This window comes from Hyposmocoma kahamanoa, unplaced genomic scaffold (genome assembly GCF_003589595.1).
Source record: "Hyposmocoma kahamanoa isolate Upper Pololo Valley unplaced genomic scaffold, ASM358959v1 91, whole genome shotgun sequence".
NCBI classification, from domain to species: domain Eukaryota; kingdom Metazoa; phylum Arthropoda; class Insecta; order Lepidoptera; family Cosmopterigidae; genus Hyposmocoma; species Hyposmocoma kahamanoa.
The window spans coordinates 217,373-240,621 of NW_020654684.1; the positions used below are offsets into that span (position 1 = coordinate 217,373).

Consider the following 23,249-nt stretch of genomic DNA (forward strand, 5'->3'; position numbering starts at 1 on the left):
ACTATTAAGCAAATTTGAAACTAGTACTAAACGTCTTTTATATAACACTACTTTTGTAGCTCTGACAAAAATGCGAGGTGGCTCGAATTAAGTGTTCGGAAGCAATGATATTATACTATTTATGCTCACTGTCCGCAAGTATATATTTCGAAGTTTAAGCATGCATCATCGCTACCGTGTCTATGACAGATAAGTTTTTAAGAGTTTTTAACTCAACTTTTCACTGGAGCCAAAACAAAAATTGCAAAAATGAAAAAAAATCACAACTCTGAAACGGTTCGAGTTTTTTGTGTCAAATTTAGCAAATAAACCTATAAAAAATAGGACTTCTTAACAATAATGACGATTATGTGTGTTTCTTTTTAATATATAATAGACACACGCTTGGCCACAATCTCACCTGATGTTAAGCGACGATGGGACGCGTATTCACTCTAGCCTTGAATAGCCCCAAATTATACTTTTCAGGAAATACAGATGTCGGGCAATCCTGTAGTAGTAGATGTAAAGCATTCCATTCCTTTGCCGTACGCATCAGAAAGGAGGAAGCAAAGCGCTTAGTGCGAATAGGTGGAATATCAACGACATAAGAATGGAGTGCTCCGGACCTTCTAGTCGACCGAAGGAGAACGGTGACGGTGGAACTAAATCGAAAAGTTCCTGCGCACACTCCCCGAAATGTATGCGATAGAAAACCGACAAGCAGGCTAATTTTCTGCGATGGTCGAGATTTTGTAGCTTCGACTCCACAAGAGAATTATTGTTAATAGGTCTTTTTGCTTTTCACTCCACCGAGTCCAAGGCGGCTATACAGATTTAAGGTTACGACCATTGACTTACAATTATAAGGACGTCGGGTCCGCGCTAAAAAGTGTCCGAACTTATAGGGCGTTAAAATCGTATACAGAGCGTCATTCACGCTTTAGTCTTCGTTTGTTCGACTGACAGCGAAGCAAGCAAAATTAGACAGTACTGCGATGACATTACAATTTAAATTCAACGTTTTAGCTTTTTTATACTCCTTTACATGTCACTACGTTTAAATAGGTTGATTTGGGACATTTTTTTCTTTGTTTTAGTATTAGACCCGTCGTCCATTTATTTGTATTTTTATTATTTTTTATTTGTTTGTCAATGGTTACGACAATTTGATTTTCAAATTTTAACCCAAAAAATGCTATAACTTTCAAGTTAGTTTGTATGAAGGTGCAACTAATGCCGTCAATTTACGGTATTCTAAGAGTGATGTAAATGAATTGGAGGTCCTTAACACATTTTTGGTCTTTAAACATTAACTTCTTGAACATGTGCGAAATTCAATATTGCTGTAAGAGTATTTTGTGTTAGTGCAAATCACAAGCAATTTGTGACTTTAAAAATGTTTATTATTAAAAAGAATCACTATTTGTGAAAAAGACTTTGGTCACAGAGCGTACAATGTAACAAATCGAATTATAATATTGGAGATTTAACATAATAAAACAAAATCATTGATACTTTGTGTGCCCTATTACATTATCGTTATTAGAACGAATTATAAATTCCTTAAATTCCATAAAAGAATAATAATCAACAACTAATTTTATTCTTGATTATTAGTTTTTCATTTTCCGTTCTTATATTTTTTATTTTACGTGATAGCACAAATTCAATAATAATTAAACAATCCCTATTCCCCGTAGTCACTAGGTAATGAACGAAAATAGTAAAAATATAGAAACATTTTATCATGATCATAATTTAAATGAAACCAAACTATATTCATCCATTAAGCAGACTTCAAAATTTAAAAAAAAATTAAAATTAAACATTTTAAATAGTGTCGGAATTCTTTGTCATATTGAACTGCAACCCGGTTGTACATCATCAATATTTTCGGGTGGTAACTGGTCAATGGAAGGTTAGGTCCGGGAACTGCAACTCGCTTCTGCATTATTGGTCTTTTTGAAAGTACACATTTTCTATGATCATTTCAGTGGGTACTTTCAATAAATTTTTGTCAGGGTTTCTAAACGTGGGCGTCAGATCACAAACTTTTGTAGAGACTAGTTTTGAGTTTGGCGTGTTACATAATCTTTTGGTGACATTTTACGGAGCTTCTTGATGCAATTTGTGGCATTGAATCTGGTTTAATTATTTTAAGTGGAAGATTGTTGCACATTGGATTAGATAACAATTTATTAGAACCGTCTGATGGCCGTAGTAATTTGTTATCTAAAATTTCAGTCTTAGATTGTTTTGATCTAGTAGCATAGCATTTGTCGACAGAAAATTGTTAGCATGTGTGGAATATATTTTATACGTGTATCTATTTTATTATTAATTAAAGTTTATGGTATGAATGACTTAACATACCTACAGTCATTTAGACTATTTAAGATTGGCAGTAACTATTACGACGTAATCTGTGCTATTGGCTGTGCCAGGGTTCACGCTATCTAGAAATAAGATTTTGTGATACATGAGTTTGCTGAATAAATGATGATGGTTACTGTTTTGTGAAGTGAGAAAAATTTTCATAAAAAGACGGAAACGCACTACAGGCATAAACATTTCTCTGCCTGCCCCGATGTGAGAAGGGCGAGAAATATATGTATGTATCCAAAGAATGCTTGTTTGCAATATTGTATCTAAATCCGTTTTAGTGACTTAGTGAATAATAATCTCCTAAACATATTAACATACCTGCATATCACATTAACTTTGAACTTCGTAGGATTTCTCAGTCGAATAAAATCATTTTAATCATGGTGATTTGAGTAAATTTCACTATAATTTAAGTGCATCATATTTACTAGTCCCTAGGTGGTTCATTAATTTCTGACTCTTATGGTCTGAACAAATAAATGAGATTAAATATAATAAATAATACAATAAAATAAGGAAAAGAAATAATAGATTCATTAATAATCGAAAAATGCTTGCGATTTTGCTATAAAAAAACTCAGACAATACACACAAGTACCCTCACTGCTGCATGCGCAGTCCCTAAATATTACTGTACATAAGTCGCGGTGTCATTAAGAGAGGGAAGGATAAAATGAACTAAGAATTCCTTCATCAGAAAAAAGCGTCAAAAAAATTAAGCTGTCCAGAGTTTAGTTTTCATTTTAGAGACATGAGACCCAGACCAATTGAAGCAGAAAAAAAATTGAACAAAAATATGAAAAAAAAAGCATTTTTGTAGGTTACAGCATTATCACTTTACAGGGACGATATGTACTAACAGCACAGAAGCAGGTTTCAAAAAAGACGATTTTAGTGATCGAGTGGCTTGCAAGTCCCGCGGATTCGATCCCCGGCCGGGTCAACGTAGAAAATTAACTTTTCTTAACTTCTCACATTCGGTGTTCTTAGCCTAATTACTAATTAAATAAAATGTCAAGCATTAATTTTATTTTTAGCCATTTTCACTGTTCCATTATTCGTAGCATATTTTTTTTGTAATGGCATCACCTTTGTTTATATCTTTGGTCATGCAGCCTGAAATAAATGACTATAAAAATTAATGAAATTCTCGATGACCGTTTCGCATAACTGTGACTGAATCATGTTGACACAGCGTTCAATTTCCTCATTCAAGGCGGTAAGTGGTCGTGGGCTTGTTGGCATAAACCTTCGACTTACCCCATAGAAAAAGTCATGATCTGGGCGGCCAATTTTGATTACCGAAACGGGAAATTACATTATGGAGTAATTGCATTATTTCGTGTGCTGTATGGCACATGGCACCGTCTTGTTAAAACTTCATGTTATAAAATGTGGATAACTTTGAGGTTTTTTGATATCGAAGGTTTATGTTAACAAGCCCACGATCACCCAAGCGCCTTAAAGATGGAAATTGAGAGCTGTGTGCGAATGTGTCAGCAATGCCGTGGAGGCCATTTACCCGATATCTTTACCATACATAATCGTATACCATGTACCTGGATCAATAAAAAAAATACAATTTTTAATTTATAAACCTGTATTCTATCAAAATTACTTCTTGTGTGAATTTTGGGATACCTTTATGTAATAAAAGTAAGTAGGGCTTCTCGCGCCTTTTCGACATGTAAATGCCTACATTTCGCTCGGAGCGTGTTACATTATTACTTTAGTTATATTACAGCTTAGAATAATAACGCATAGAAACCTAGTCCGCACACGCTAAGTGAGGCAAATTGAAGCGCGCCAAAAGGGCTTACAAGAGCGGGCGGGCCTTCAGTGCTCAAGGTCAATTTGCACCGCGAACAGATCAAGAATTTTAGCTAAAAATGACGAAATGTGCGGTAAATGAGTGTAAAAATACGTCAGACAAACATAAAATAGATACTAACATCACATTCCACAAGGAAGTAACGCGTTTCAACTTGTATTTTTATATAAACATTCACTAAAACCGAAAATAAACCTACTACTAAAACTAGCCTACATGAATTTGATTTTTGCCTCACTTGTGACAGTTCGTTTGCTAAGAAACTATCATTCTATGCGTTATTATTCTAAGTATAACAGGTTGTAAATAGAATTTGAAAAAGTAGAGCCAACTAACTTTAAATCTTTTCTTCTTCGCCTGCTAGGTGTCACAAGTTGGGTGACGTTATCTCGCTCTTGCGTGCGAGAATGGTATGTGCGGGAAAAGGATGGAATAAGAAGCGTCCAAATTTCTCGAGGTGAAATCAAAATACCATTCGGCGCAACCAAAAATAAAATAAAATAAAAAATATTATCACCAAAAACTTTTTATTTCATTTCAAAGTGACCAGAACTTTAGAATGGCAATTTCGTACTTCAACCCCTAATATTTAAGTAGCTTTTATGATTATAAATATTTTTTTCACCAAAAGTCGATTAAAATTATTTTTGTTTTACATTTTGTTAATATAATATCACCAACACCTAATTTTGCATAAACATATACGTCAATGTAGCTTTTTTGTGCCCAACCCCGATGCACACCCACGAAAAAAATAATACCAAGCTCCCTTAACGTATACTAAAATACCCTCCCAATACTAAAATACCAGCGATACAATGGTATACCAAGTTTTCCGGGGAATCTATGAATAATGCACACTGCACTGAAAAATACACGAACAATGGCGAACACCCATGTAAATTTTTGTTGACATAATTTGTATGCATCTGTTTATGAAAAATATGTGAAAATATATAGATTAAATTCCTGATTAAAGATATTTCAGTTTGAAGTTCTGGAGGTTATGTTTTACATAAATTGAATAAAATATGTATATTCCGTTTATTATTATATCAAAATAAACTACAGAAGCCTACAGAGTTTATTGAAGCTGAATAGTGCCGTGGGTCTGTCACGTGACGAAAATTCGGAGGAAATTGTTTTATACAATTGTATGGTCAAAAAGCATGAAGCTAAGTCATAACAAAAGAAAACTGGGTTAATACATAGGTAACTCGGCCACTAATTTTATTTTTTTGTGAAACCTGCATAGATATTGGAAACATGCCGTCTATCCCTGATATCGGGAAATGTTTTGTCAGTTTTATCACTTTCTCGCGTGGGATATTTCGAGAAGGAATTATCTACTTTATTTTTTGTAATAAAGCAGTAAATCTTTTATTGCAAATCGGTCAAATCAGTACATTTGATATTACGTGAACTAACTTTATATGGACCTGTCTATACGTAGGTACTGAAAATCGTTTTTGGCGGGCACGTGTCGTTCACCGTAAAGAAACTAAGAAACTGACAGTTGTCTGATTACAGACGAAATATTTTAATCATATATAATATTTATAATTAAAGATCAGCACTGTGCTTCGTCTGGTTACATGCCAATTAGTAATTTGAGTTTCTTTTAAATATGATTTCATTTATAGACTTCGACAAACCTTTAGTATAATTCGAAAAATTTAATGAATTTATTTTATTCAAGCTTGTAATTATGACATTTGAAGACGCTAAAGAATTATTTTAACAATGATGTCGCCATTGTTCTTTCGAAAGTGCAGTGCGTAATTTATTAATTTTCGTTTAGTCTTCTGGGACTCTACTGCCGTTCTCTGTCCGAAGCAATGATTGTCAAATAAGTAATACTCGACCATATCAAAAAACAATGTCAAATATAAATGTCATTCACATCATGCGTCTTGTACTTTGGTTGATTACTAATTTGACAATAATTGTTAATGGAGAACGAACGGGAGTAGACTCCTGAGGCGAGATGTATGTGAGCAGTTACCAGTACATTTGTTTTCGCTTTCTCTCAATTTTTTATCTACCTCCACCAGTAGAGCTAGCACGACAGGGCATGATTTGTGCGATTTGCTCGAGAGTGACATAAAACGATACTGCTGTACTATGCGATACTGCTATTCTTCCTTAGGCGCTGCGCAGATGGAGCAACTTTGATGATCGAGTTTCGGCAACTGGCAACCCGCAACTAGCTGTTTATGACGTTTTTCATATAATTTCAAGAAACCGCGCAAACGTGGTAAACTTCAGTTGAGAGTTTCGACAATCGACTACAGTTTTCGATTGCCGAAATCAGTGATTAAGTAAATTCTTGGTTGCCGCAACTACAAACTGCAAATTTGTACCGGTTGTCTCCAGTTGCCAGTTTCCGTAACCGGTAACAGCAACTCGTGAAACAACTTCAAATTTGAGTTGTTTTCGAAAGAAAGTGGATTTCGAAAGTTTATTTAAAATTGCGGCAACCGACCACTAGGCCTTTTAGTTGCTACAACCGGCAACCGTTAATAGAAACTTGTAAAAAGTTGCCAGTTGAGTCAACTAAACTTGCTCCATCTGCAGAGCGCCTTAGAGATCTCGCGCTTTATGTCGCTCTCGCGCAAGTCGCGCCCTGACGTACTACCCTACAGGTCCCTACAGGTACTACGGGCCCTACAGGTCGATATTAGCGATAAGATTCCTAATAGTATGTAATGAACTATTAATTTTCTGTCTGTCGTATTTTAATTTTATCTTTTTAGTTTTTATCTGTGTCGATACAAGTCCTCTTTGGTAAGAAAGTCTGTAGATGATTTATGTTTGGCGTTGGTGAAGTAGAGCCCTGAACCGATCCGGTCGAGGCAGTCGTCATTGGTTTAATTTCTTTGTTTTCTCAAGATTAGTTAATACACAACTATCAAAGTCTGCACAATGTTTCTTCAATTGTTTTTGGGACATCTTCCATGGAGTACATTTGCCAAACAATCGAGGTAATTGATCTTTACCGACTGTGATATTGGTATAACGGGGTCCAGAACCAGTGTCTTTTCCTTTTGTACTCGACGTACCACCGCAAGATGTCTTGCAGCAACCAGATGTGCCGCTAAAAGCAGGTTTTTGTTTCTTATAACCTTTTAGTTTTTTCTTTTGGATTGCTCTTCCTGACTGGCTGCTAGTAATAAACAAAAATTGAGAATCGGTGTTACTATAAACAGTCCTTTTTCCCGTGGAATCAGTTTGACCATCAACATCATCAGGAAAAATGGGGCTGTCGTCGATATAATCTTTATCACTTTTTTTACATACTATTTTACAAATTTTTTTAATTTTTCCATCATCATCATAAGACGTAGTGGCGACATATTCACATTTTTTTCCTACTTTTTCCTTTTTTTCTTTTTTCTTTTTTCCTTTTACTTGACCTTTTTTAAGTTCTGCTGCCTTTTGAGCTATTTGTATTTTCTCTGCTAGTTGTTCTACACAGCCCTTAATATCATATTGTGTTGGCCATAAATTACGCGCTCTATAGAACTTTTCGAGCTCATAGTCTATTACCCGAATTATTTCAGCCGGGTATCTTGACCCTTCTCTTGTAGCTTGTATTAAAACGTAGTTTCCAGGTTTTACGGTGGTATCCTCGTCTGTGGCTTGTGGCATTGTTACTAAATGCTTAAATCCACTTGGTGTTAGTATCTGTAAGAAATTAATAAAACTTTTTCATTGTCAACTATTGTCAGTAAATTTGTATTATTTTTTATGTTATACAAATTAGTAAACAGTCATAAATACGGCGTATTTATTATAGAGGCCCTTTTCGGACACGGGCTCGTTATTTCAAAAATCCCCCGTGTAGTAAACGTGTAAAGAATTTGCATATTTTTATATCTACTACAGCGACAGATCTGCATCGAAATATACCATGGTGCATGTATTTACGGTACGAGTGTAGTAGTACGAGGGACACACGGGGAAGTGCTGTATGAATTGTGTTGAATTACCGCAGTCATCTTGTGACTGTGACTTCATATAAAATATTGCTGGACGTTGTTGACATAACAGACATTTAAATAATTAATAACATAAATGTAAAAAATAAATTGCTCCTGTAAGCTCTCAAATATCTATATGTCTACAAAACGCACTGAGCAATGTAAAGACTTATTCAGAGTGGCGGCGGGCGCGGGTGGATCTATTGGTTCAGACCGCCCGTACCTTTCACGGTGCTTGGTCTAGCGTCTGTTTGCAATTTCGGCGTGTAGCAAAATCTACCCACTCGCAGCCGCTTCGGCAATATGAAAGGGAAGACGCCAAGACCCGCGCGCCTACACCCGCCGCCGCGCCCGCGCCTGCACACTGAATGAGCCCTATAAGCAGCTTCTCGCGCTTTGGGAAGATGGCCGTCTGAGCGCGCCCGTTCTCGCCCATGACGGCCTGTTCGCCGGTAATTTCAAAAGCAACGCGCACGCGGCCTATATAGCTGTCGATACATACTCGAATACGCGCCACCACGCGCGTCGATCCGAGGCCGCCCGGACTCGTTCGTTTCGCGAGCTCGCCCACACCCTAACTTCATCCATGAATACAGGGTGAATATCAACAAATGAATTTTTGGGTAAGTACATGTCCAAAATATAGCGTTTTAAGTGCTTTTAATATATTTTTGAAATAAATCTTAAATATTACTCTAGTTCGTGAATTAAAGAAAAATATAACATTATGTCGATATAAATACCTAATAGTAATGTGCAATTATTAGGATTCTATTCATAGAATCATAGATAACAGATTCGCGTTAGAATTTTTGCTATGTTGACGCTTTGACCATGTAACGTAATAGTGCGAGAAAGTGATGGGTGTAATAACCCTGCCACTTCACGCACACATTAGCGCGTATGCAGAAAGCGCCTTGCTGTATGTAGTAGTAGTAGGTAAATAATTAACGACTGTTGTATGGAGTGTCCGGGGTGTGATATAGGTCAAATCTTAGTTGCGCCCTCTATTCAGTAGGTTAGGTTAGGTTAATACTTTTTCCACTCGTAAAACTAATATTGTTTGCAGTTTGTTGAGACAGTTGCTGTTTGGGACAGAATTTTTGTCGTTATGATAATATAGTTCTACTGGCGGCTATGTTTGTGTGTGAACGCGCGTAAAATGAGGTTGGTGTTTCGCTTGCTCACTCCCTCTCACTATCTCTCTCTGTTATTGGACTCGTTCGCGTATTGTACGTATCGCTTAATAAAATCCTAATTTAAATAGTAAAACAGTATTTTCTTATTCAAATATCACAATTAGGAACTAATTATATCAAAGAACCGTAACAATGACGCGGCCTATTGTATTACGGCGGCACATTTCTTAACCGCTTTGTGAAACCCCACGTGCTATTACAGTGCGGCGTACTTTTTTAGGCGAATTGCAATCCGGCTGAACACGAGGTAGCCGTATTAGAAAACAGCGCCGTTTTGCAATACGGCGCCTTATACAATTCGTTATTTTAATTTTAAAAGTTATTTATAAAATACTAATAACATCGCAGGACTATATTATTGACGTCATAAACAACATCTTTTTTTCCATTACTTTTAATGATTCATAAGGTGTTACTTTCATACTATTTTGGTTTTATAATAATATCAAGCGACGGGACGAACAAGGCGTACGCCTGATGGTAAGCTGCACGCCTGCCCATAACAATTGCAGTGCCACTCAGAGCTTTAAATCGAAATGATCTGAGGGGCACTGGCAATGCGCCGGTCACCCTGGGACATAAGTTGATAAGTCTCATGTGCCTGTAATTTCACCAGCACCTCAAAACCGGAACACAGTAATGCTGACATTACTGCTTGGCGGCAGAAATAGGTAAGGTGGCAGTACTACCCTGGACGAACGCCTTCACAAGGATCTCTACTGCTTCTCAAAGTAACCAATACATATATTTAAATAGATCGCTCTAAACGGTAATAGCTCTGTGCAGGGTGGGGGGTGGGAATCGTCGCGGAGGACGCTTGCACGTTTTGAACTTCCCTTACTACCAAATACAAATCTAAAAAGAATCAGATAATGCAACAAAAAGTTAGTTTATTTTTGGTAATTTTATTAGGTTTTGTAAAAAGTTATGGAACAAAAGTTATTGTTTATGATCTAGGGATTAGAATCATTTAAAAGTGTAGGTTAGGATCATTGTCAAAGTGTACGTACCACCGCCACTTCTTTACTGCATATCTGTATCACTCTTACTATGCATTGGTCCTCTGCGAGAGGTTCAAAATCGACTCCTTCTTCATCATTCATTTTCAATAAATTTTGTGAACTCAGAATTATCGCTTTCAACTAGTGGTTGGGTAGGTAAGTAGATTTCTGCAAATGAGTTTAAATTTTAAAATTTAAATGAATTAAAATTACGATTTTTGTCTACTCTTATACGCATCTTTACATTTAATTTTGTCATTTCCTAGCTGTTTTCCTAACATTCCGTTTTGGATACAATAATAATAATAATAAAACATTTATTCCATACAAGCTAGTGTTAGATTTAAAATAATTATAAAACAAAATTATTCAAAAGTACTTATGATGGGAGCACATCGTACCCAGTCAATAACAGGGCAACTAGCTATATACGAAATGGCAGGAGTATGCAAGCGCATTCACCGCCCCAGATGACGGGAACTCCCAGCTTTACACCAATGCGCTTAGAATGCCGCACACTGGGGCACCATACAAGATAATGCTCAAAACGCAAATTCCAAAAAGTATTTATTTAAAAAAAATATACATATTAGAGTAGTCGTGACAAAGTATCACATCATGCGTAAAAATATTGAATCGCTAACTACTGTCAGTTGTGAAGTGCAACAGGTCAAAGTTTGCTATTTTAATATCAAACGTAACTAAGAAATAAATGTCTAAAGATTGCGCATAAACTCACAAACGTTACGACATAATTATTATTTAGCGTAAAGAGCAAACTTGGAGCTGTTGCACTTCACAATCGACAGTAGTTGGCGGCTCAGTATTTTTAGGCGTGATGTGATACTTTGATACGACTACGCTAATATATGTATATATTTTCTTACACACCTACATTTTGAAATTTGAGTGTGTGCCGTTCGTACTGAGATGTCTACATGTTTCTCAGCAAACAAGGCTGACGCGCTACAGATAGGTGGAAGTCGGAACAGCATCCTGCACGCATTGTGTACTGAATGTGCAGTGCGCCGTATGTGACATGCCTGTCCATAGCAGGTGCAGCGCCACTCAGAGCTTTAAATCGCAAAAATCTGAGGGGCACTGCCACTGCGCCCGTCACCCTGAGACATAAGTTGACAAGTCCCATGGGCCTGTAATTTCACCAGCACCTTTAACCTTCTAAACCGGATCGCAATAATGCTAACATTACTGCTTGGCGGGCAGAAATAGGTAAGTTCTCAGAAAGATGGGTAAGCGGGGGTAGGAGTAGGGTCTTTCAAAGTAATCTACATCCTACTGAACAATACGCTCCCATCGGTACTTCCACATCCCGAAGCAGTTATGGAAGCCAGTTTTCGGAATGTGCCTCTTCGGGAAAGCCGTCTACACAGAAGTTGATTAAACTCCGTGTAAAAACCACACTTAGTAGATTTATTTTATTTACTGTAAATACACGGTGCAATTGCACCTTAATTATGAAAATAATAACAATAGGATATAAATAAAGAACAATAAATAAAATAAAAATAAATAAGACAAATACATTATAATTATACACTGAATTCCCAGACATCCATCATTTCACAGAATTACAAGCGTACACAACACACTGCTCTGTGGGCTGCTGCCCATCGCCACGCAAGCAGATCACACTCCGGTGTGGATGCCAAGAGTTTGTTAAGCATTGCGAGGGCACGGAGCAGAAGCGAGTTCCTATGCGACATTGCGAATATTTCACGTCACACAGTGGGCCCAAATTGATAATTCTTGGACATAGGAATAACTTGTGGAGTAGAGAGATAGATAATGAAAAGAGATGGATAGATAATTTTTTTTATGATAGATAATAACATCGTCGGTCACATCGTCGCTTAACACCAGGTGAGATTGTGGCGAAGCGTGTGTCTAATATATATTAAAAAAAATTCTTGAAATGTTGATAGTTGCGGAGAAAAAGAATTTTTTTTTTAAAGAGAAATAAAATTTAATTTTTATCTCTTAATGTAGGAAAATGTAATGTGTGTGATTTATTTACAGTATAGGTCCAATCATTCTCTATCAAGAAAAAATAATCCATCTGCAGGTACTTGAGGCTTTACGAGTAAAAAGGTGTCAAAATTTTACATTTGTTATTTATTTTTTAACACAATATACTAGTTTCTACTTAACTTTCGTGTTATTGTTACAACACTCTCTAAATTACTTTAAAATTACCACACGCAAAATAGGCGCTTTGTCGTCGAGTTGCGGAAACCAGCCCGTTGCACCAAGTACCAAGTACACTAAAATGATTTTTTATTTAGTGGAAGCTTATGTATTTTGTTAAAAAAGCACATAAAAGTGTTGGCAATTTTGCCGCACCTTTACTTACAAAACCGCAAAGTACATGCAGACGGATCATTTTTTTCTACATAGAAAATGATTGGAACTATACTGTAAGTAACCCACGCACATTACATTTTTGTATATTTTGAGATAAAAATAAAACGCATATTTCTCAATACAAAAAAAAAAATATATAATTTTTTTCTCCGAAACTATCAACTTTTCAAGAAATTATACAAGAATAAAAGTTGTTAGGAATGTTATTAACCATCATATAAAAAAAAGGTAGCTCGATACTCTACAAGTTATTCCTATATCCAAGAATTATCAATTTGGGCCCACTGTGCGTCACACTCTACTAAGAACTATTTTAACATAATATCTAATCTATAATAATCGCATCCATTACAATATATCTAAATTGTAATGGACGCGATGCTGACTCGTGACGGTAAGTAAAATCCTGTCCTGTTGCCGATCTTTAGATAGGTACGTTCACACCAATGAAAACAATATTATCAAACTCGCTTAACGGGATACTTACATTAGTATACAATGTGGTATACCAAGTTGAGTAGGTAATCTATGATGATGCACACTGCACAGAAATTCATACGACATCTAAGGCTTCTTCGTATATTCAGTATTAAATTTTGTTTTCAATTTTTATCTGCATCTATACCAGTCCTGTTCGTAAGAGTGGCAGCCACGGCCATATGTAGTTAATTTAGTGTTGGCGGAGTTCGGTTAAGACCTAAATGATCGAGACAGGCGCTATCGTGAGCGACGATATCTCCATCTGCGGTTGTTTCTCCATGTGTCACGACCTTTAGCTTCTCTCCTCCAGTCAGCAGTGTTTATCAATTGTAGTAAATAAGAAACTGCTATGATTTGAACAACTACTATTTTTTTTTTTTTAATTTCTTAAGTTCTTTTTTAGTTGCCTGCCATGGGGTACATTTCCCATACAAAGGTGGTAATCGATCCCGGTCAATTACGATATTGGAATAATTAGGCCCAGAACCAACGGACATTTTATCTGCAAAAGAAGCACTACAGCAAGATGTCCCTTGGTAAGTAGATGTGCCACTAAGAGCAGGTTTTAGTCCGCTACTAATTGTTAGTCTTTTGCTTAGTGTTGCGTTCTCTGTATTACTTTCAGTACTGGTTGTTTTCGGCGGTACAGGAATACAAATGGGATTACATGTTTTACATCCCTCATCTGCCTGTTCTTGTTCAGTGATTGTATGATTACAAGACGTAGTGGGGATAGGTTCCTTTTTTTTTCCGTGTACGTTCTTCTGCGGCGGCTTATTACTGGATGAACGAGGTACTTTCTTGGGACTGCTTTTTCTTGTTTTTGTTTGATTGTTTGTTATGTTTTTTATGTCTGTTTTGAGCCTTTCTATCTGTTCAGTTTTATTTTTTATTTCTAATTTCTCTGCTAGTTGTTCTACATGGCCCTCTATATCATATGGTGCTGGCCATAATTTATTATTTCTATAAAACGTTTCGAGATCACTGTCTATTACTTGAATTACTTCAGCCGGGTATCTAGAATTCTCTGTAGCTTGTATTATAACGTAACTTCCAGGTACTATTGTCATTTGCCGTTCTGTTATTTTTGATATTGGCACTAAATGCTTATATCCTGCCGGTGTTATTATCTGTAAGAGTAAATAAATCGTTTACTTTGTCAACTCTTGTCATTGAATTTATGTTATTTTTTGTCACATAAACTAGTTAATAGACGTACAATGTCTCATAGAAAGTTTTTTTCGGGCATGGGCTTGTTAATTCAAAAATCTTGAAAGAACTCTCGAATAGCAAATGTGTTCAGTAAGGAAAAAATAAATAAATTTGCATTATTTTTTTTTGGATAAAATATTTTTCACCATTCATTTAAAACAAATGACAACCTCCGTGGCCTAACGATTATCATGCTGGTCTATCTGGCATGTCGTCACGAAACAATGGGATCGCGCCATTAGATTCGGATTTGTTTTTTTTTTTGAGGGTAAATGCAACACATGAGTCTTTATTTAAATCAAAGAGAAAATTTAAAGATAATAAAATGCAACTGCGTAGGTACTTACGAACAATGACATGCCATTTTTTTAATAATTTTAATTTTAGTGACGATATTATACGAGCACGGTCGAAAAACTAAAAGTAGGGGAAAGGTGTACCAGATGATCACCTTAAGGGAGAATACTGGTAGTCTAAACGATATTTAACTAAAGTCTTGGACACCCCAGTGTCCAAAATGATCCTACGGGTAGGTGCAAGATGAACCAGGGGATCACCTTGTCCCTATTTTGGGAAATTTCTAGATTTTGGTAGAAATAAATGAAAAAAACCACTTTTTACGCTTAAGAAAGCCTTATTTATTTAATCTAAGGCATATGAAGCAACAGTTACGGAACTTCGAGTTCAAATAATCCTAATTAATTTTTATCTTGCAGAACTAGTTCTCCAAAATAAAAATTAGCTACTAGCTATTAGCTACTAGCTGTAAGCTGCTAGGGTAAGGCTAGCCTTACCCAGTTAGCAGACCCAGTCTTCTTAATAATCAGTCTCTGGAAAGATATTGTTTTGTGTGGCAAGTTGATATACAAGATGTTGTCGTTGGCATATCAAATGTGTTTATTTACTTTACTTCTTGTAGTAATAGAGCTCCTCGTGAAAGAGTTCATATGGGGAAGTACTGTCACCTTACCTGTTTCTACCGCCTTGCTGTAATGTGAGCATTACTGCGTTCCGGTTTTGTAGGTAAGGGCGCTGATGAAATTATGGGCACATGGGACTTGTTAACTTAAAGCTCTGAGTGGCACTGCAACTGTTATGAACAGGCATGTACCTTACCGTCACATGATATTATAAAAAAAAATCTTTAGCCCGTATTTTTCATAACGGGTACTACGAACTGTTTACTTGCCAATCTATACGGCAACCTACATTTAATAGCGTTAGCAACACCTACCACGATTCGTTTTTTTGTTAAGTTATGCGGTTTTTTTTTATTAAGTTATGCGGCATGCTATAAAACAAGAAAAAGCATTTGTTAATAATCGATATCGATCATGTAAAGGAAATCAAGTCTACTACTATTTTATTCGTATTGCAGGTAATTGATAAAAAAACATACAATTTGAAAATAGTCCGTTAACAAGACGATCCACATGGATCGTCACGTACGTACGCCAAAACCATAATCATTTTGGCCCAACTTATTTTTTTAATTTTTTGTTCGGCAATACAACCTCTATGCTATCTACAGTTACTATGCCATTAAAAAAACAAATAAAGCATTGTATGAAGCCACTAATAAATTAGTTACAAATATATGGTACTATATGGTACTCGTTGCGACATCTGGCGTACCAATAAAAGAACACTTACACAAATATTTAAGCAGTTTATTTTATTTTGCGACACACGTCCGTCACTCATCTCAACTCAGGGCTCATTGAAAACCAGCGCTACAGTCAATTATGGCTGCGGCTAGCGAATGAAGTCCTTTTGCGTACGCCACAACCGCACAAATGACAGTACAACATTTGTAATCGTTATATTTAGTATTTTTTTGGTTTTTGTCTGTTTTGTCTTATTTTGTTTTTTTTTATACCTTAATTTCGTGCATTAATTCTGTTTCTTTTATTTTGCTTGTCTAAGCGTGGCCATAAACGGCCTGCTGAGCAGTCAGCCAATGATCAACATACACGAACCGTTCTTGCAGTCATAGTCAACAGCTTGAGACTGCCATTGATAACTGTTGCCATACCAACTGCAGCAGTTTTTTTTATAATATCAAGTGACGGGACGAATAAGTCGTGCGCCTGACGGTGAGCTACACGCCTGTTCACAACAGTGTCACTTAGAGCTTTTAATCGCAAAGATCTTAACGGCACTGCCACTGCGACATAAGTTGAGTTATGTCACCCTGAGACATAAGTTGACAAGTCCCATGTGCCTGTAATTTCACCAGTTTCAGTTGGTCTCACTGCTCAAAATAAAAAATTAGTAGCACATTTCACAGCGCGTTTTACGCCTGTAGTGGTGACGGTTGTTCGCGGTTTCCCCGGCGGGGTACTAGTAGAACCGCGCAGGACGCGACGACCTGTGCGCTTGGCGGCCGTCGTCGCCCGCACACTTTGGCGGTCGGTTCAGGCGCAATGTGGTGCAGGCGCACGCAGGGTGAGTTCTCTATTAACCGCGCGACTTGCAATTAACTCCCACTAACTTCGGGGTCGGTTCCGCAATCGCAACGGTTTCGTGCCCGCAACCGCGGCAGCTATGTGCCCGCACAAACTTGCAGGGTCGTGAGTATTGAAATAAAACCGCTGTCTAGCCGCACCGCCGGGCGCGGATGAAAACCGCTCCGTGAATTGTTAACCTTAAACTGACGCTAAACTGAACTGATGTGGTCCTACTTAATCGATAGTTGGAAACCATGTGGCTGTTTTTAATAGTTAAAAAAATATTCCATTTTTCATACTATATCTACACTGGTACTGGTGTATTATTAAATTAACATATTAATATAAATTATTGTTATTTTCTTAATGGCGGCCACTAGGCTTGGACCAGTGTCAGTTTTATAAGAATAGTATAGTAGTATAGTATTATAAGAATAGTATAAAAAATATGGCGATCGTCGCTAGTGTCAATTTTCCATTATACGTTACCACGGGTTGCTGAAGCTGTCACGGTCAAGAGTAAACTCGAACAATCAATGAATTTAATAAATTAAATTATGTTGTTTTTTTATGAAGGATTTATGTAACTTTCTATATTTGTTATATTGTATATTGTTTCCAATTTATTTTGCATGCACATGTAAAATAAAGCCGATTTTATTTTATTTATTTTTTAAATGCATTTGCTATGGAAATTGAAACAAAGTCAGAAATAGTAATAAGAAAACCAATCTTTCGATTTTCCTGCAGCTTCAATCCAACCTTCTTTTATTTTAAACTCATTGGAAAAACTTAAAAATTAAAAATACCTACTCTACGTTTATCTACGAGTATAATGAAATTTAAATATCTTAAATATCTAAAACACATAAATTTTTCTTCAAGCAACAGCAACATCCAAATTGACATGAAATTGAAACGGTTGCCCGAAATATGAGTTATGTTAAAGTTACTCGAAATAAAATGTTTAGTAATAATAATAATAATAATAATAATAATAATAAAATAAAAGAAATCAATTTAACGTAAATGCTTTTCGCTTCGATATTTTAGGGACTTTAATTATAGAAATTATAGTAAAAAATTCAAACATTTCAGTAAAAATTTGTTGTCGATAAACATCAGTCTTCGTAAATGAACATCACTGTATTTGAGTTTTGAGAAATTTCTATGGAGACAAAAAGAAAAGATTGAATAATAATAGAAATAGTAACTAAAAATGCAAGTAGCCGGAGGAATGTTATCTCACTGGTCTTAAAATTTTTGTTTTCACTCCAATTTTTACAAGGTGTATCGCTACAACTTGGTATTTTTACGTTTTACGAGAGATCTTGTATGTACAACGATCGCCACGTCACTGTGGCGATGTTTGTAGGCGTGTCACCTCGATGTGGTCATTTCAACCACGCCCCCCAACGATTCTCCAAAGCAACAGTAGCGACGTGTCCAGTTTTATTAAAAAATAAAGCAATCATCCGCTTAGAGGCACTTTGCACGCGCGCCACTTTGGTTGGTTTCGGCTCATCTCGAAAGACCCATACGTTCGATTGATGCTTTGTTTTGGGATCGTAACTATAAATCCATGTTTTGTCACCTGTTACTATGTCCCATACCAAATTTGACGCTCCTTCGTTGAATCTAGTAAGCATGGCACTGCACCAAGGGAGGAGATCCGTTTTTTGAGCCTCAGTCAAATTGTGTGGGATCCACCGAGCACAGCTTTTTCACACCCAAATGTTTGTGTAGTATTGATTGTATTTGACTCATGCTTATGTCTAAAGATACCCGAATCTCATGGTATGTCACATGACTGTCTGTTTTGATCATACGGCGCACAGCATCGACGTTTTTGTTGTTCACAGCAGTGGACGGGCGATCATCACGAAATTCGTCACTGAGATTCACACGACCGCGTTTGAATTCTGCAAACCAGCTACAAATAGTCGTCTTGCATAGTGCTTCATCGCCAAAAGCAGTTTGAAGTCGTACGAAGCTCCGCTGAGCTGTTAAATTACACTTAAAGTCGTAGAAAATCATACTGCAAAAATTTTCACGAGTTAAATCCATGGTGATGTAGACAACCAATTTCTAAAATGACGCCACAATGTAAAAATAAGTGACAATCAGATGAAACAAACTGTATTCTACAGCCAAAGAGTTCCATTTTCAAATGTAATTACTTTTTAAATATTGTTTATGTAAGTGGCCAGTTCCGGAAACTTACAGTGCGCCCTATGTAAAGGCAGACATTGTGCAAACAGTAAAAACGTATCTCCAATACGTATTGGCTCTGTGACACTTGACAAAAACCACCAGACTTAAGACAATTATGTAGATGTTTTAAGTGTACTTACAAACACACGATCCCGATCACGAAACTCTGTCACTTTTACTATACATTGGTCGTCTGTGAGGATTTTACAATTTCCTGTACAATTTGGTTCCTTCATTTTCGATAAATATTATGAACAAACACTACCGCTTCTGGCTAGTGGATGCGTAGGTAAGTAATTTCTGCAAACAACTTTCAATTATAATATTTTTTAAAAACACGCAGTGTACCTACTTAATAATTCAGCACCGCAATACCTGTCCAAGAGCCCCCTATTTCAACCAAAATGGTCGGAGTAGGGTCTTCCAAATGAATAGATAAATGTCTACATATTATACAGGTTTACTTTAAAAATACTAACAACCTGGTAGGACTAGATTATATTAACATCATGAACGACTACTTTTGTCCCGTGATTTTACAAAACATAATAAATTTATCAAAAATATATTTTTAATTATTTGTACCACCTACATTTTTCGGATCTGTATTTGATACAATATAACCATACTGCCGCCGCGTACGGTCTACGGGCAACCGCGCGTTGTATTACTTAGAGGAATTTAAAAGTTGTTGCCTAGTAAATAGAAATCAGATTCGCCATTAATGTAAGTGAAAGCGTGGTTCCGGGCGTGGGCATTTTTGTAATGTACGAGTTTGTATGAACCCTATCACACTGAACCGCGCGGCGGTCGCGCGTCTGCCGCCAATAATATACTATAATATTTATTTTTTATCCTTGCTATTTTTTGTGTTAAGTTAATATAAAAAATACGTGTTTTAAATTATTTTTTTGTGATGATGAGCGTTGAAATTTTATTATCTTGCCTAAGTGGGCGGTGAGCCAAACAGTCTCGGAACCTGTGTTTTAACTCCTTATTTGGCTCCATGTGTAGACGGTCATATTTGTCAGTGTCTGCATGTTTGTTTGTACGTTAAATATTTTGTCAAATACAACAAGTATCCAATAGAAAATACAAATAGCCATGTGAATTACTACCTTAAGAATGCAATAATAAGGTACTTTACTCACTAGTGATTCTTCTCTTAGTTCTTCGTCCGAACTTTTTATCTCGCATAAACCAACATCATCGTCGCATTTGAAAGAATTACCATTTGTACATTTCATCTTTAAATGTAATCAAATTTTGTAATAGGTTCTTTCCGTTGCTCGTCACGGGGTGGCTGCAAGATTGGCCAGCAGATCTTGAAAGTCCAAGAATTTTCCATTGTAGTTGTGTTTGGCACAGTGTTCTACAAAGATAATAATGAAATTTATACTCTATACTGGTTTGATACGTACTTAGTCAATTTTCAAAGCGGGTACTTTTTACATCTAAATACCCTCTTTCAATTTTTCAATCGTTCTCAAATATTTACATCACGCGAGAGAACTTAGACAATAAGTATTTTATCTAGTCGAGAGGTTTTTTGACGGTTATGTTTGCCCTACAAAATTGTGTTAATAGATACTGGACTGCACTTAATACAGTACAGAACTGCTGCAAAATTAACATTTATCATTAAAATATACTTGTTAACATACCTAGTCATAAACTATTTACTAAGTTACTAATTAAACATGGATCATTTACTATTTACTAAGTTACTAATTAAACGTGGATCATAAACTATTTACTATCATTAAAAGAGTAAAAAAACTTAATTGGATTTTTAAAACACTAAGATATGTAGTGCCAGGATCAGTCGCTAGGCCGCGAGTCTCGTCGTCCAGGGATATACTTAAGGAAATAATATACATGAAATTAATAAAAAATATTGTAATATACGTGAGTTTGGAGAAATATACGAGAGTTTGGTTCAATCTGTATTGATTTATTGTAATCCTGTATGGGGTGGAGCTGTTAAAACCCGTTTTCTCGAGTTGGAAAGTGCGCATCGCAATTTGGTTAAAATAATGTATTCTAAAAAAGGTTTTCCACTAGCAGCTTGTATCAACTATCAAATTTAGCCATTGTAAGGAAACTCTACATCGCTCAAACTGTAGGTACTCAGACACATAGGTCTCTACAATATGATCTAAATATTTCGAAGAGGAGAAGGAAATACATTGTGGTACAAGTACCTAAAGTAAATACAATGTTTGTAAACAAACAATTCAACAAGCGATCGGCCTATTTGTATAATTTAATTAATAAGGAATTAGAAATATATGCCAAAAGTTACAGAGATTGCAAGAAACTTATATCAAAATGGCTACAGTCTTATGTTGTATGAGGAAACTGAAGATCTACTAGAACATTTGCACACACGCACACACACACGTTTTAAGATTCAAATTAAATTTAAAATTAGAAGTTAAGCATGTTGAAAATTGTTAAAAAATGTTTGTATTGACATTGTTTGGAAATGTAACAATTAAACACTAAATTAAGCATTTATATCGTTATTAGGTTTTCACGATTGTTACACATAGGAAATGAAACTATTTTTCCGGATTTAAATCGCGTTATAAATATTTGTTTTTTCAATGTGGTCACGGTCAACCGTCGAATCGACCTGTCGAATCTGTAAAGGGCCCGAAACGTCGGTTTGTTTGAAAAAACAAATATACGCGATTTAAATCCGGAGAAATAGTTTCATTACTTAAGCATTTAAGTTAAAAATGTTAAATGTGTATTTATAGCTATGAAAGAGCTGTACCTCCTGACACAGGCTTGATAAGCTTAAAGGGTGGTACCATCCACTGTTAATGTAAAGTTACGTACGTAACGTAAAGTAGTTAGTTATATTACTGAAATAAACAGTTTATTTTATCTAGTTACTAAGTTACTAATTATACATGGATCATAAACTACTTACTAAGTTACTAATAATAAACATTGTTGACAAAATACCGACAACAATCGGGAACGAGACGCGAACGCGGCGCGAAATCGCGAAGAAAGATCCACACTCATGCTTCGCGGGTAGTTTGCGGCTTCGCGCGCGAGTGTGTAGAGGCCATAAATCAAATGTTTTTGTTTGTTGACATTTATTATACATCGAGTATACATATCGCATCCTTGGTCTAATTTGTTTCATGTAGTTCTTATTATTTTTATGATTTTCATGTGATAAGGACCATTTGGACGAATGATCACATGTGGCCTTATTTATACCAAGGTACGATATCAGTTGCTTACGTTGAAGAAAAACCTCTTGAGGAAACTCCTCTAAGTCGACGAAGCAACAAACTCTTTACCAGTGTGGTGAACCGTGCAACTATCTCTTTGAAAGACTAATGCTTAGCAGCAGCAGCGGAAACAATACGGCAGATACAGGTGTTAACTAAAATTTTTTACTGTACCTTTTTAGGTAGGTCTGATACTATTGCAACACCTCAAAAGGTATTGTGATTAATGTAATTCTACATATTTCGAGCAATTTTGAGAGGAATTATAATAAAATAAATTTTGTCTTTGTTTGCATTTCACCGCACTTATCAATTTTTAAATCTATGACAGACATTTGAAAATACGTCTTTCACGCCTGACAGGTACAGTGACAAGCAACAGTGCCATTGATATATGGAAGACATTGGCGAAATCATCGTTTGTTTCGATGGAGCCATAGCATTTAAAAGAAGTAGAATTAAAAAAAAATTGTGTTTAACCTTGGCTTTTTTTAGGCGAGGAAAATAAAATCGCAGCTAAAATTGTTGTTCCGACCGTGTTAAGAGAAAGCACTGGAAATCGACTTTTATAATATAGCGAGGCGCCCTCTGGACGCCTAGGATATACACTATTTTACTAGCGCCATCTAGCGAGCGACCACAGAACGAGATCGATGTCTAGTTTAGGTAACTGACATAAGCCAACGCGACTAGGTGTCGCTGCTAACAATTAGCAAGCGTTAATTTTTAGTTTGTACCAGAATGCTTATCTAATAATATGCATATTTGCCAAAGTTCAGAATGTAATTTTAGCTCATGGTTAATATTTGGAATAATATTATAGGAAAAAAACTGACTAGGTACTTGTATATTGCGTATTAAAGAGGAATTAATACA

General features: G+C 36.1%; 1 protein-coding gene across 2 annotated transcripts; it reads right to left on the reverse strand.

Moving 5' to 3' along the window:
- Nucleotides 1-4,629: 4,629 nt before the first annotated feature.
- LOC113236286 lies at nt 4,630-22,675 on the reverse strand. Of its 2 annotated transcripts, XM_026472295.1 has the most exons (7): nt 22,548-22,638; nt 21,902-21,992; nt 20,271-20,491; nt 19,260-19,419; nt 13,251-14,373; nt 10,391-10,549; nt 4,630-7,885 (listed from the first exon to the last, which is right to left on the reverse strand). In XM_026472295.1, exons 6-7 carry the CDS (start codon nt 10,481-10,483, stop codon nt 7,061-7,063), a joined length of 918 nt encoding a protein of 305 aa, XP_026328080.1. In that variant the 5' UTR covers nt 10,484-10,549; nt 13,251-14,373; nt 19,260-19,419; nt 20,271-20,491; nt 21,902-21,992; nt 22,548-22,638; the 3' UTR covers nt 4,630-7,060. The 2 variants fall into 2 exon arrangements, with proteins under 2 accessions (XP_026328080.1, XP_026328079.1); XM_026472294.1 differs by lacking the exon at nt 21,902-21,992 and having other exon boundaries at nt 22,548-22,675.
- Between the last annotated feature and the right edge of the window lie 574 nt (nt 22,676-23,249).

What these genes read in the sequence shown, in the direction of transcription:
- LOC113236286 (XM_026472294.1), bottom strand. Translation starts at nt 10,483, where the DNA reads ATGAATGATGAAGAAGGAGTCGATTTTGAACCTCTCGCAGAGGACCAA. An exon ending in GCAGTAAAGAAGTGGCGGTG is followed by an intron (nt 7,886 to 10,390) that starts GTACGTACACTT and finishes AATTTCTTACAG; the next exon opens with ATACTAACACCAAGTGGATT.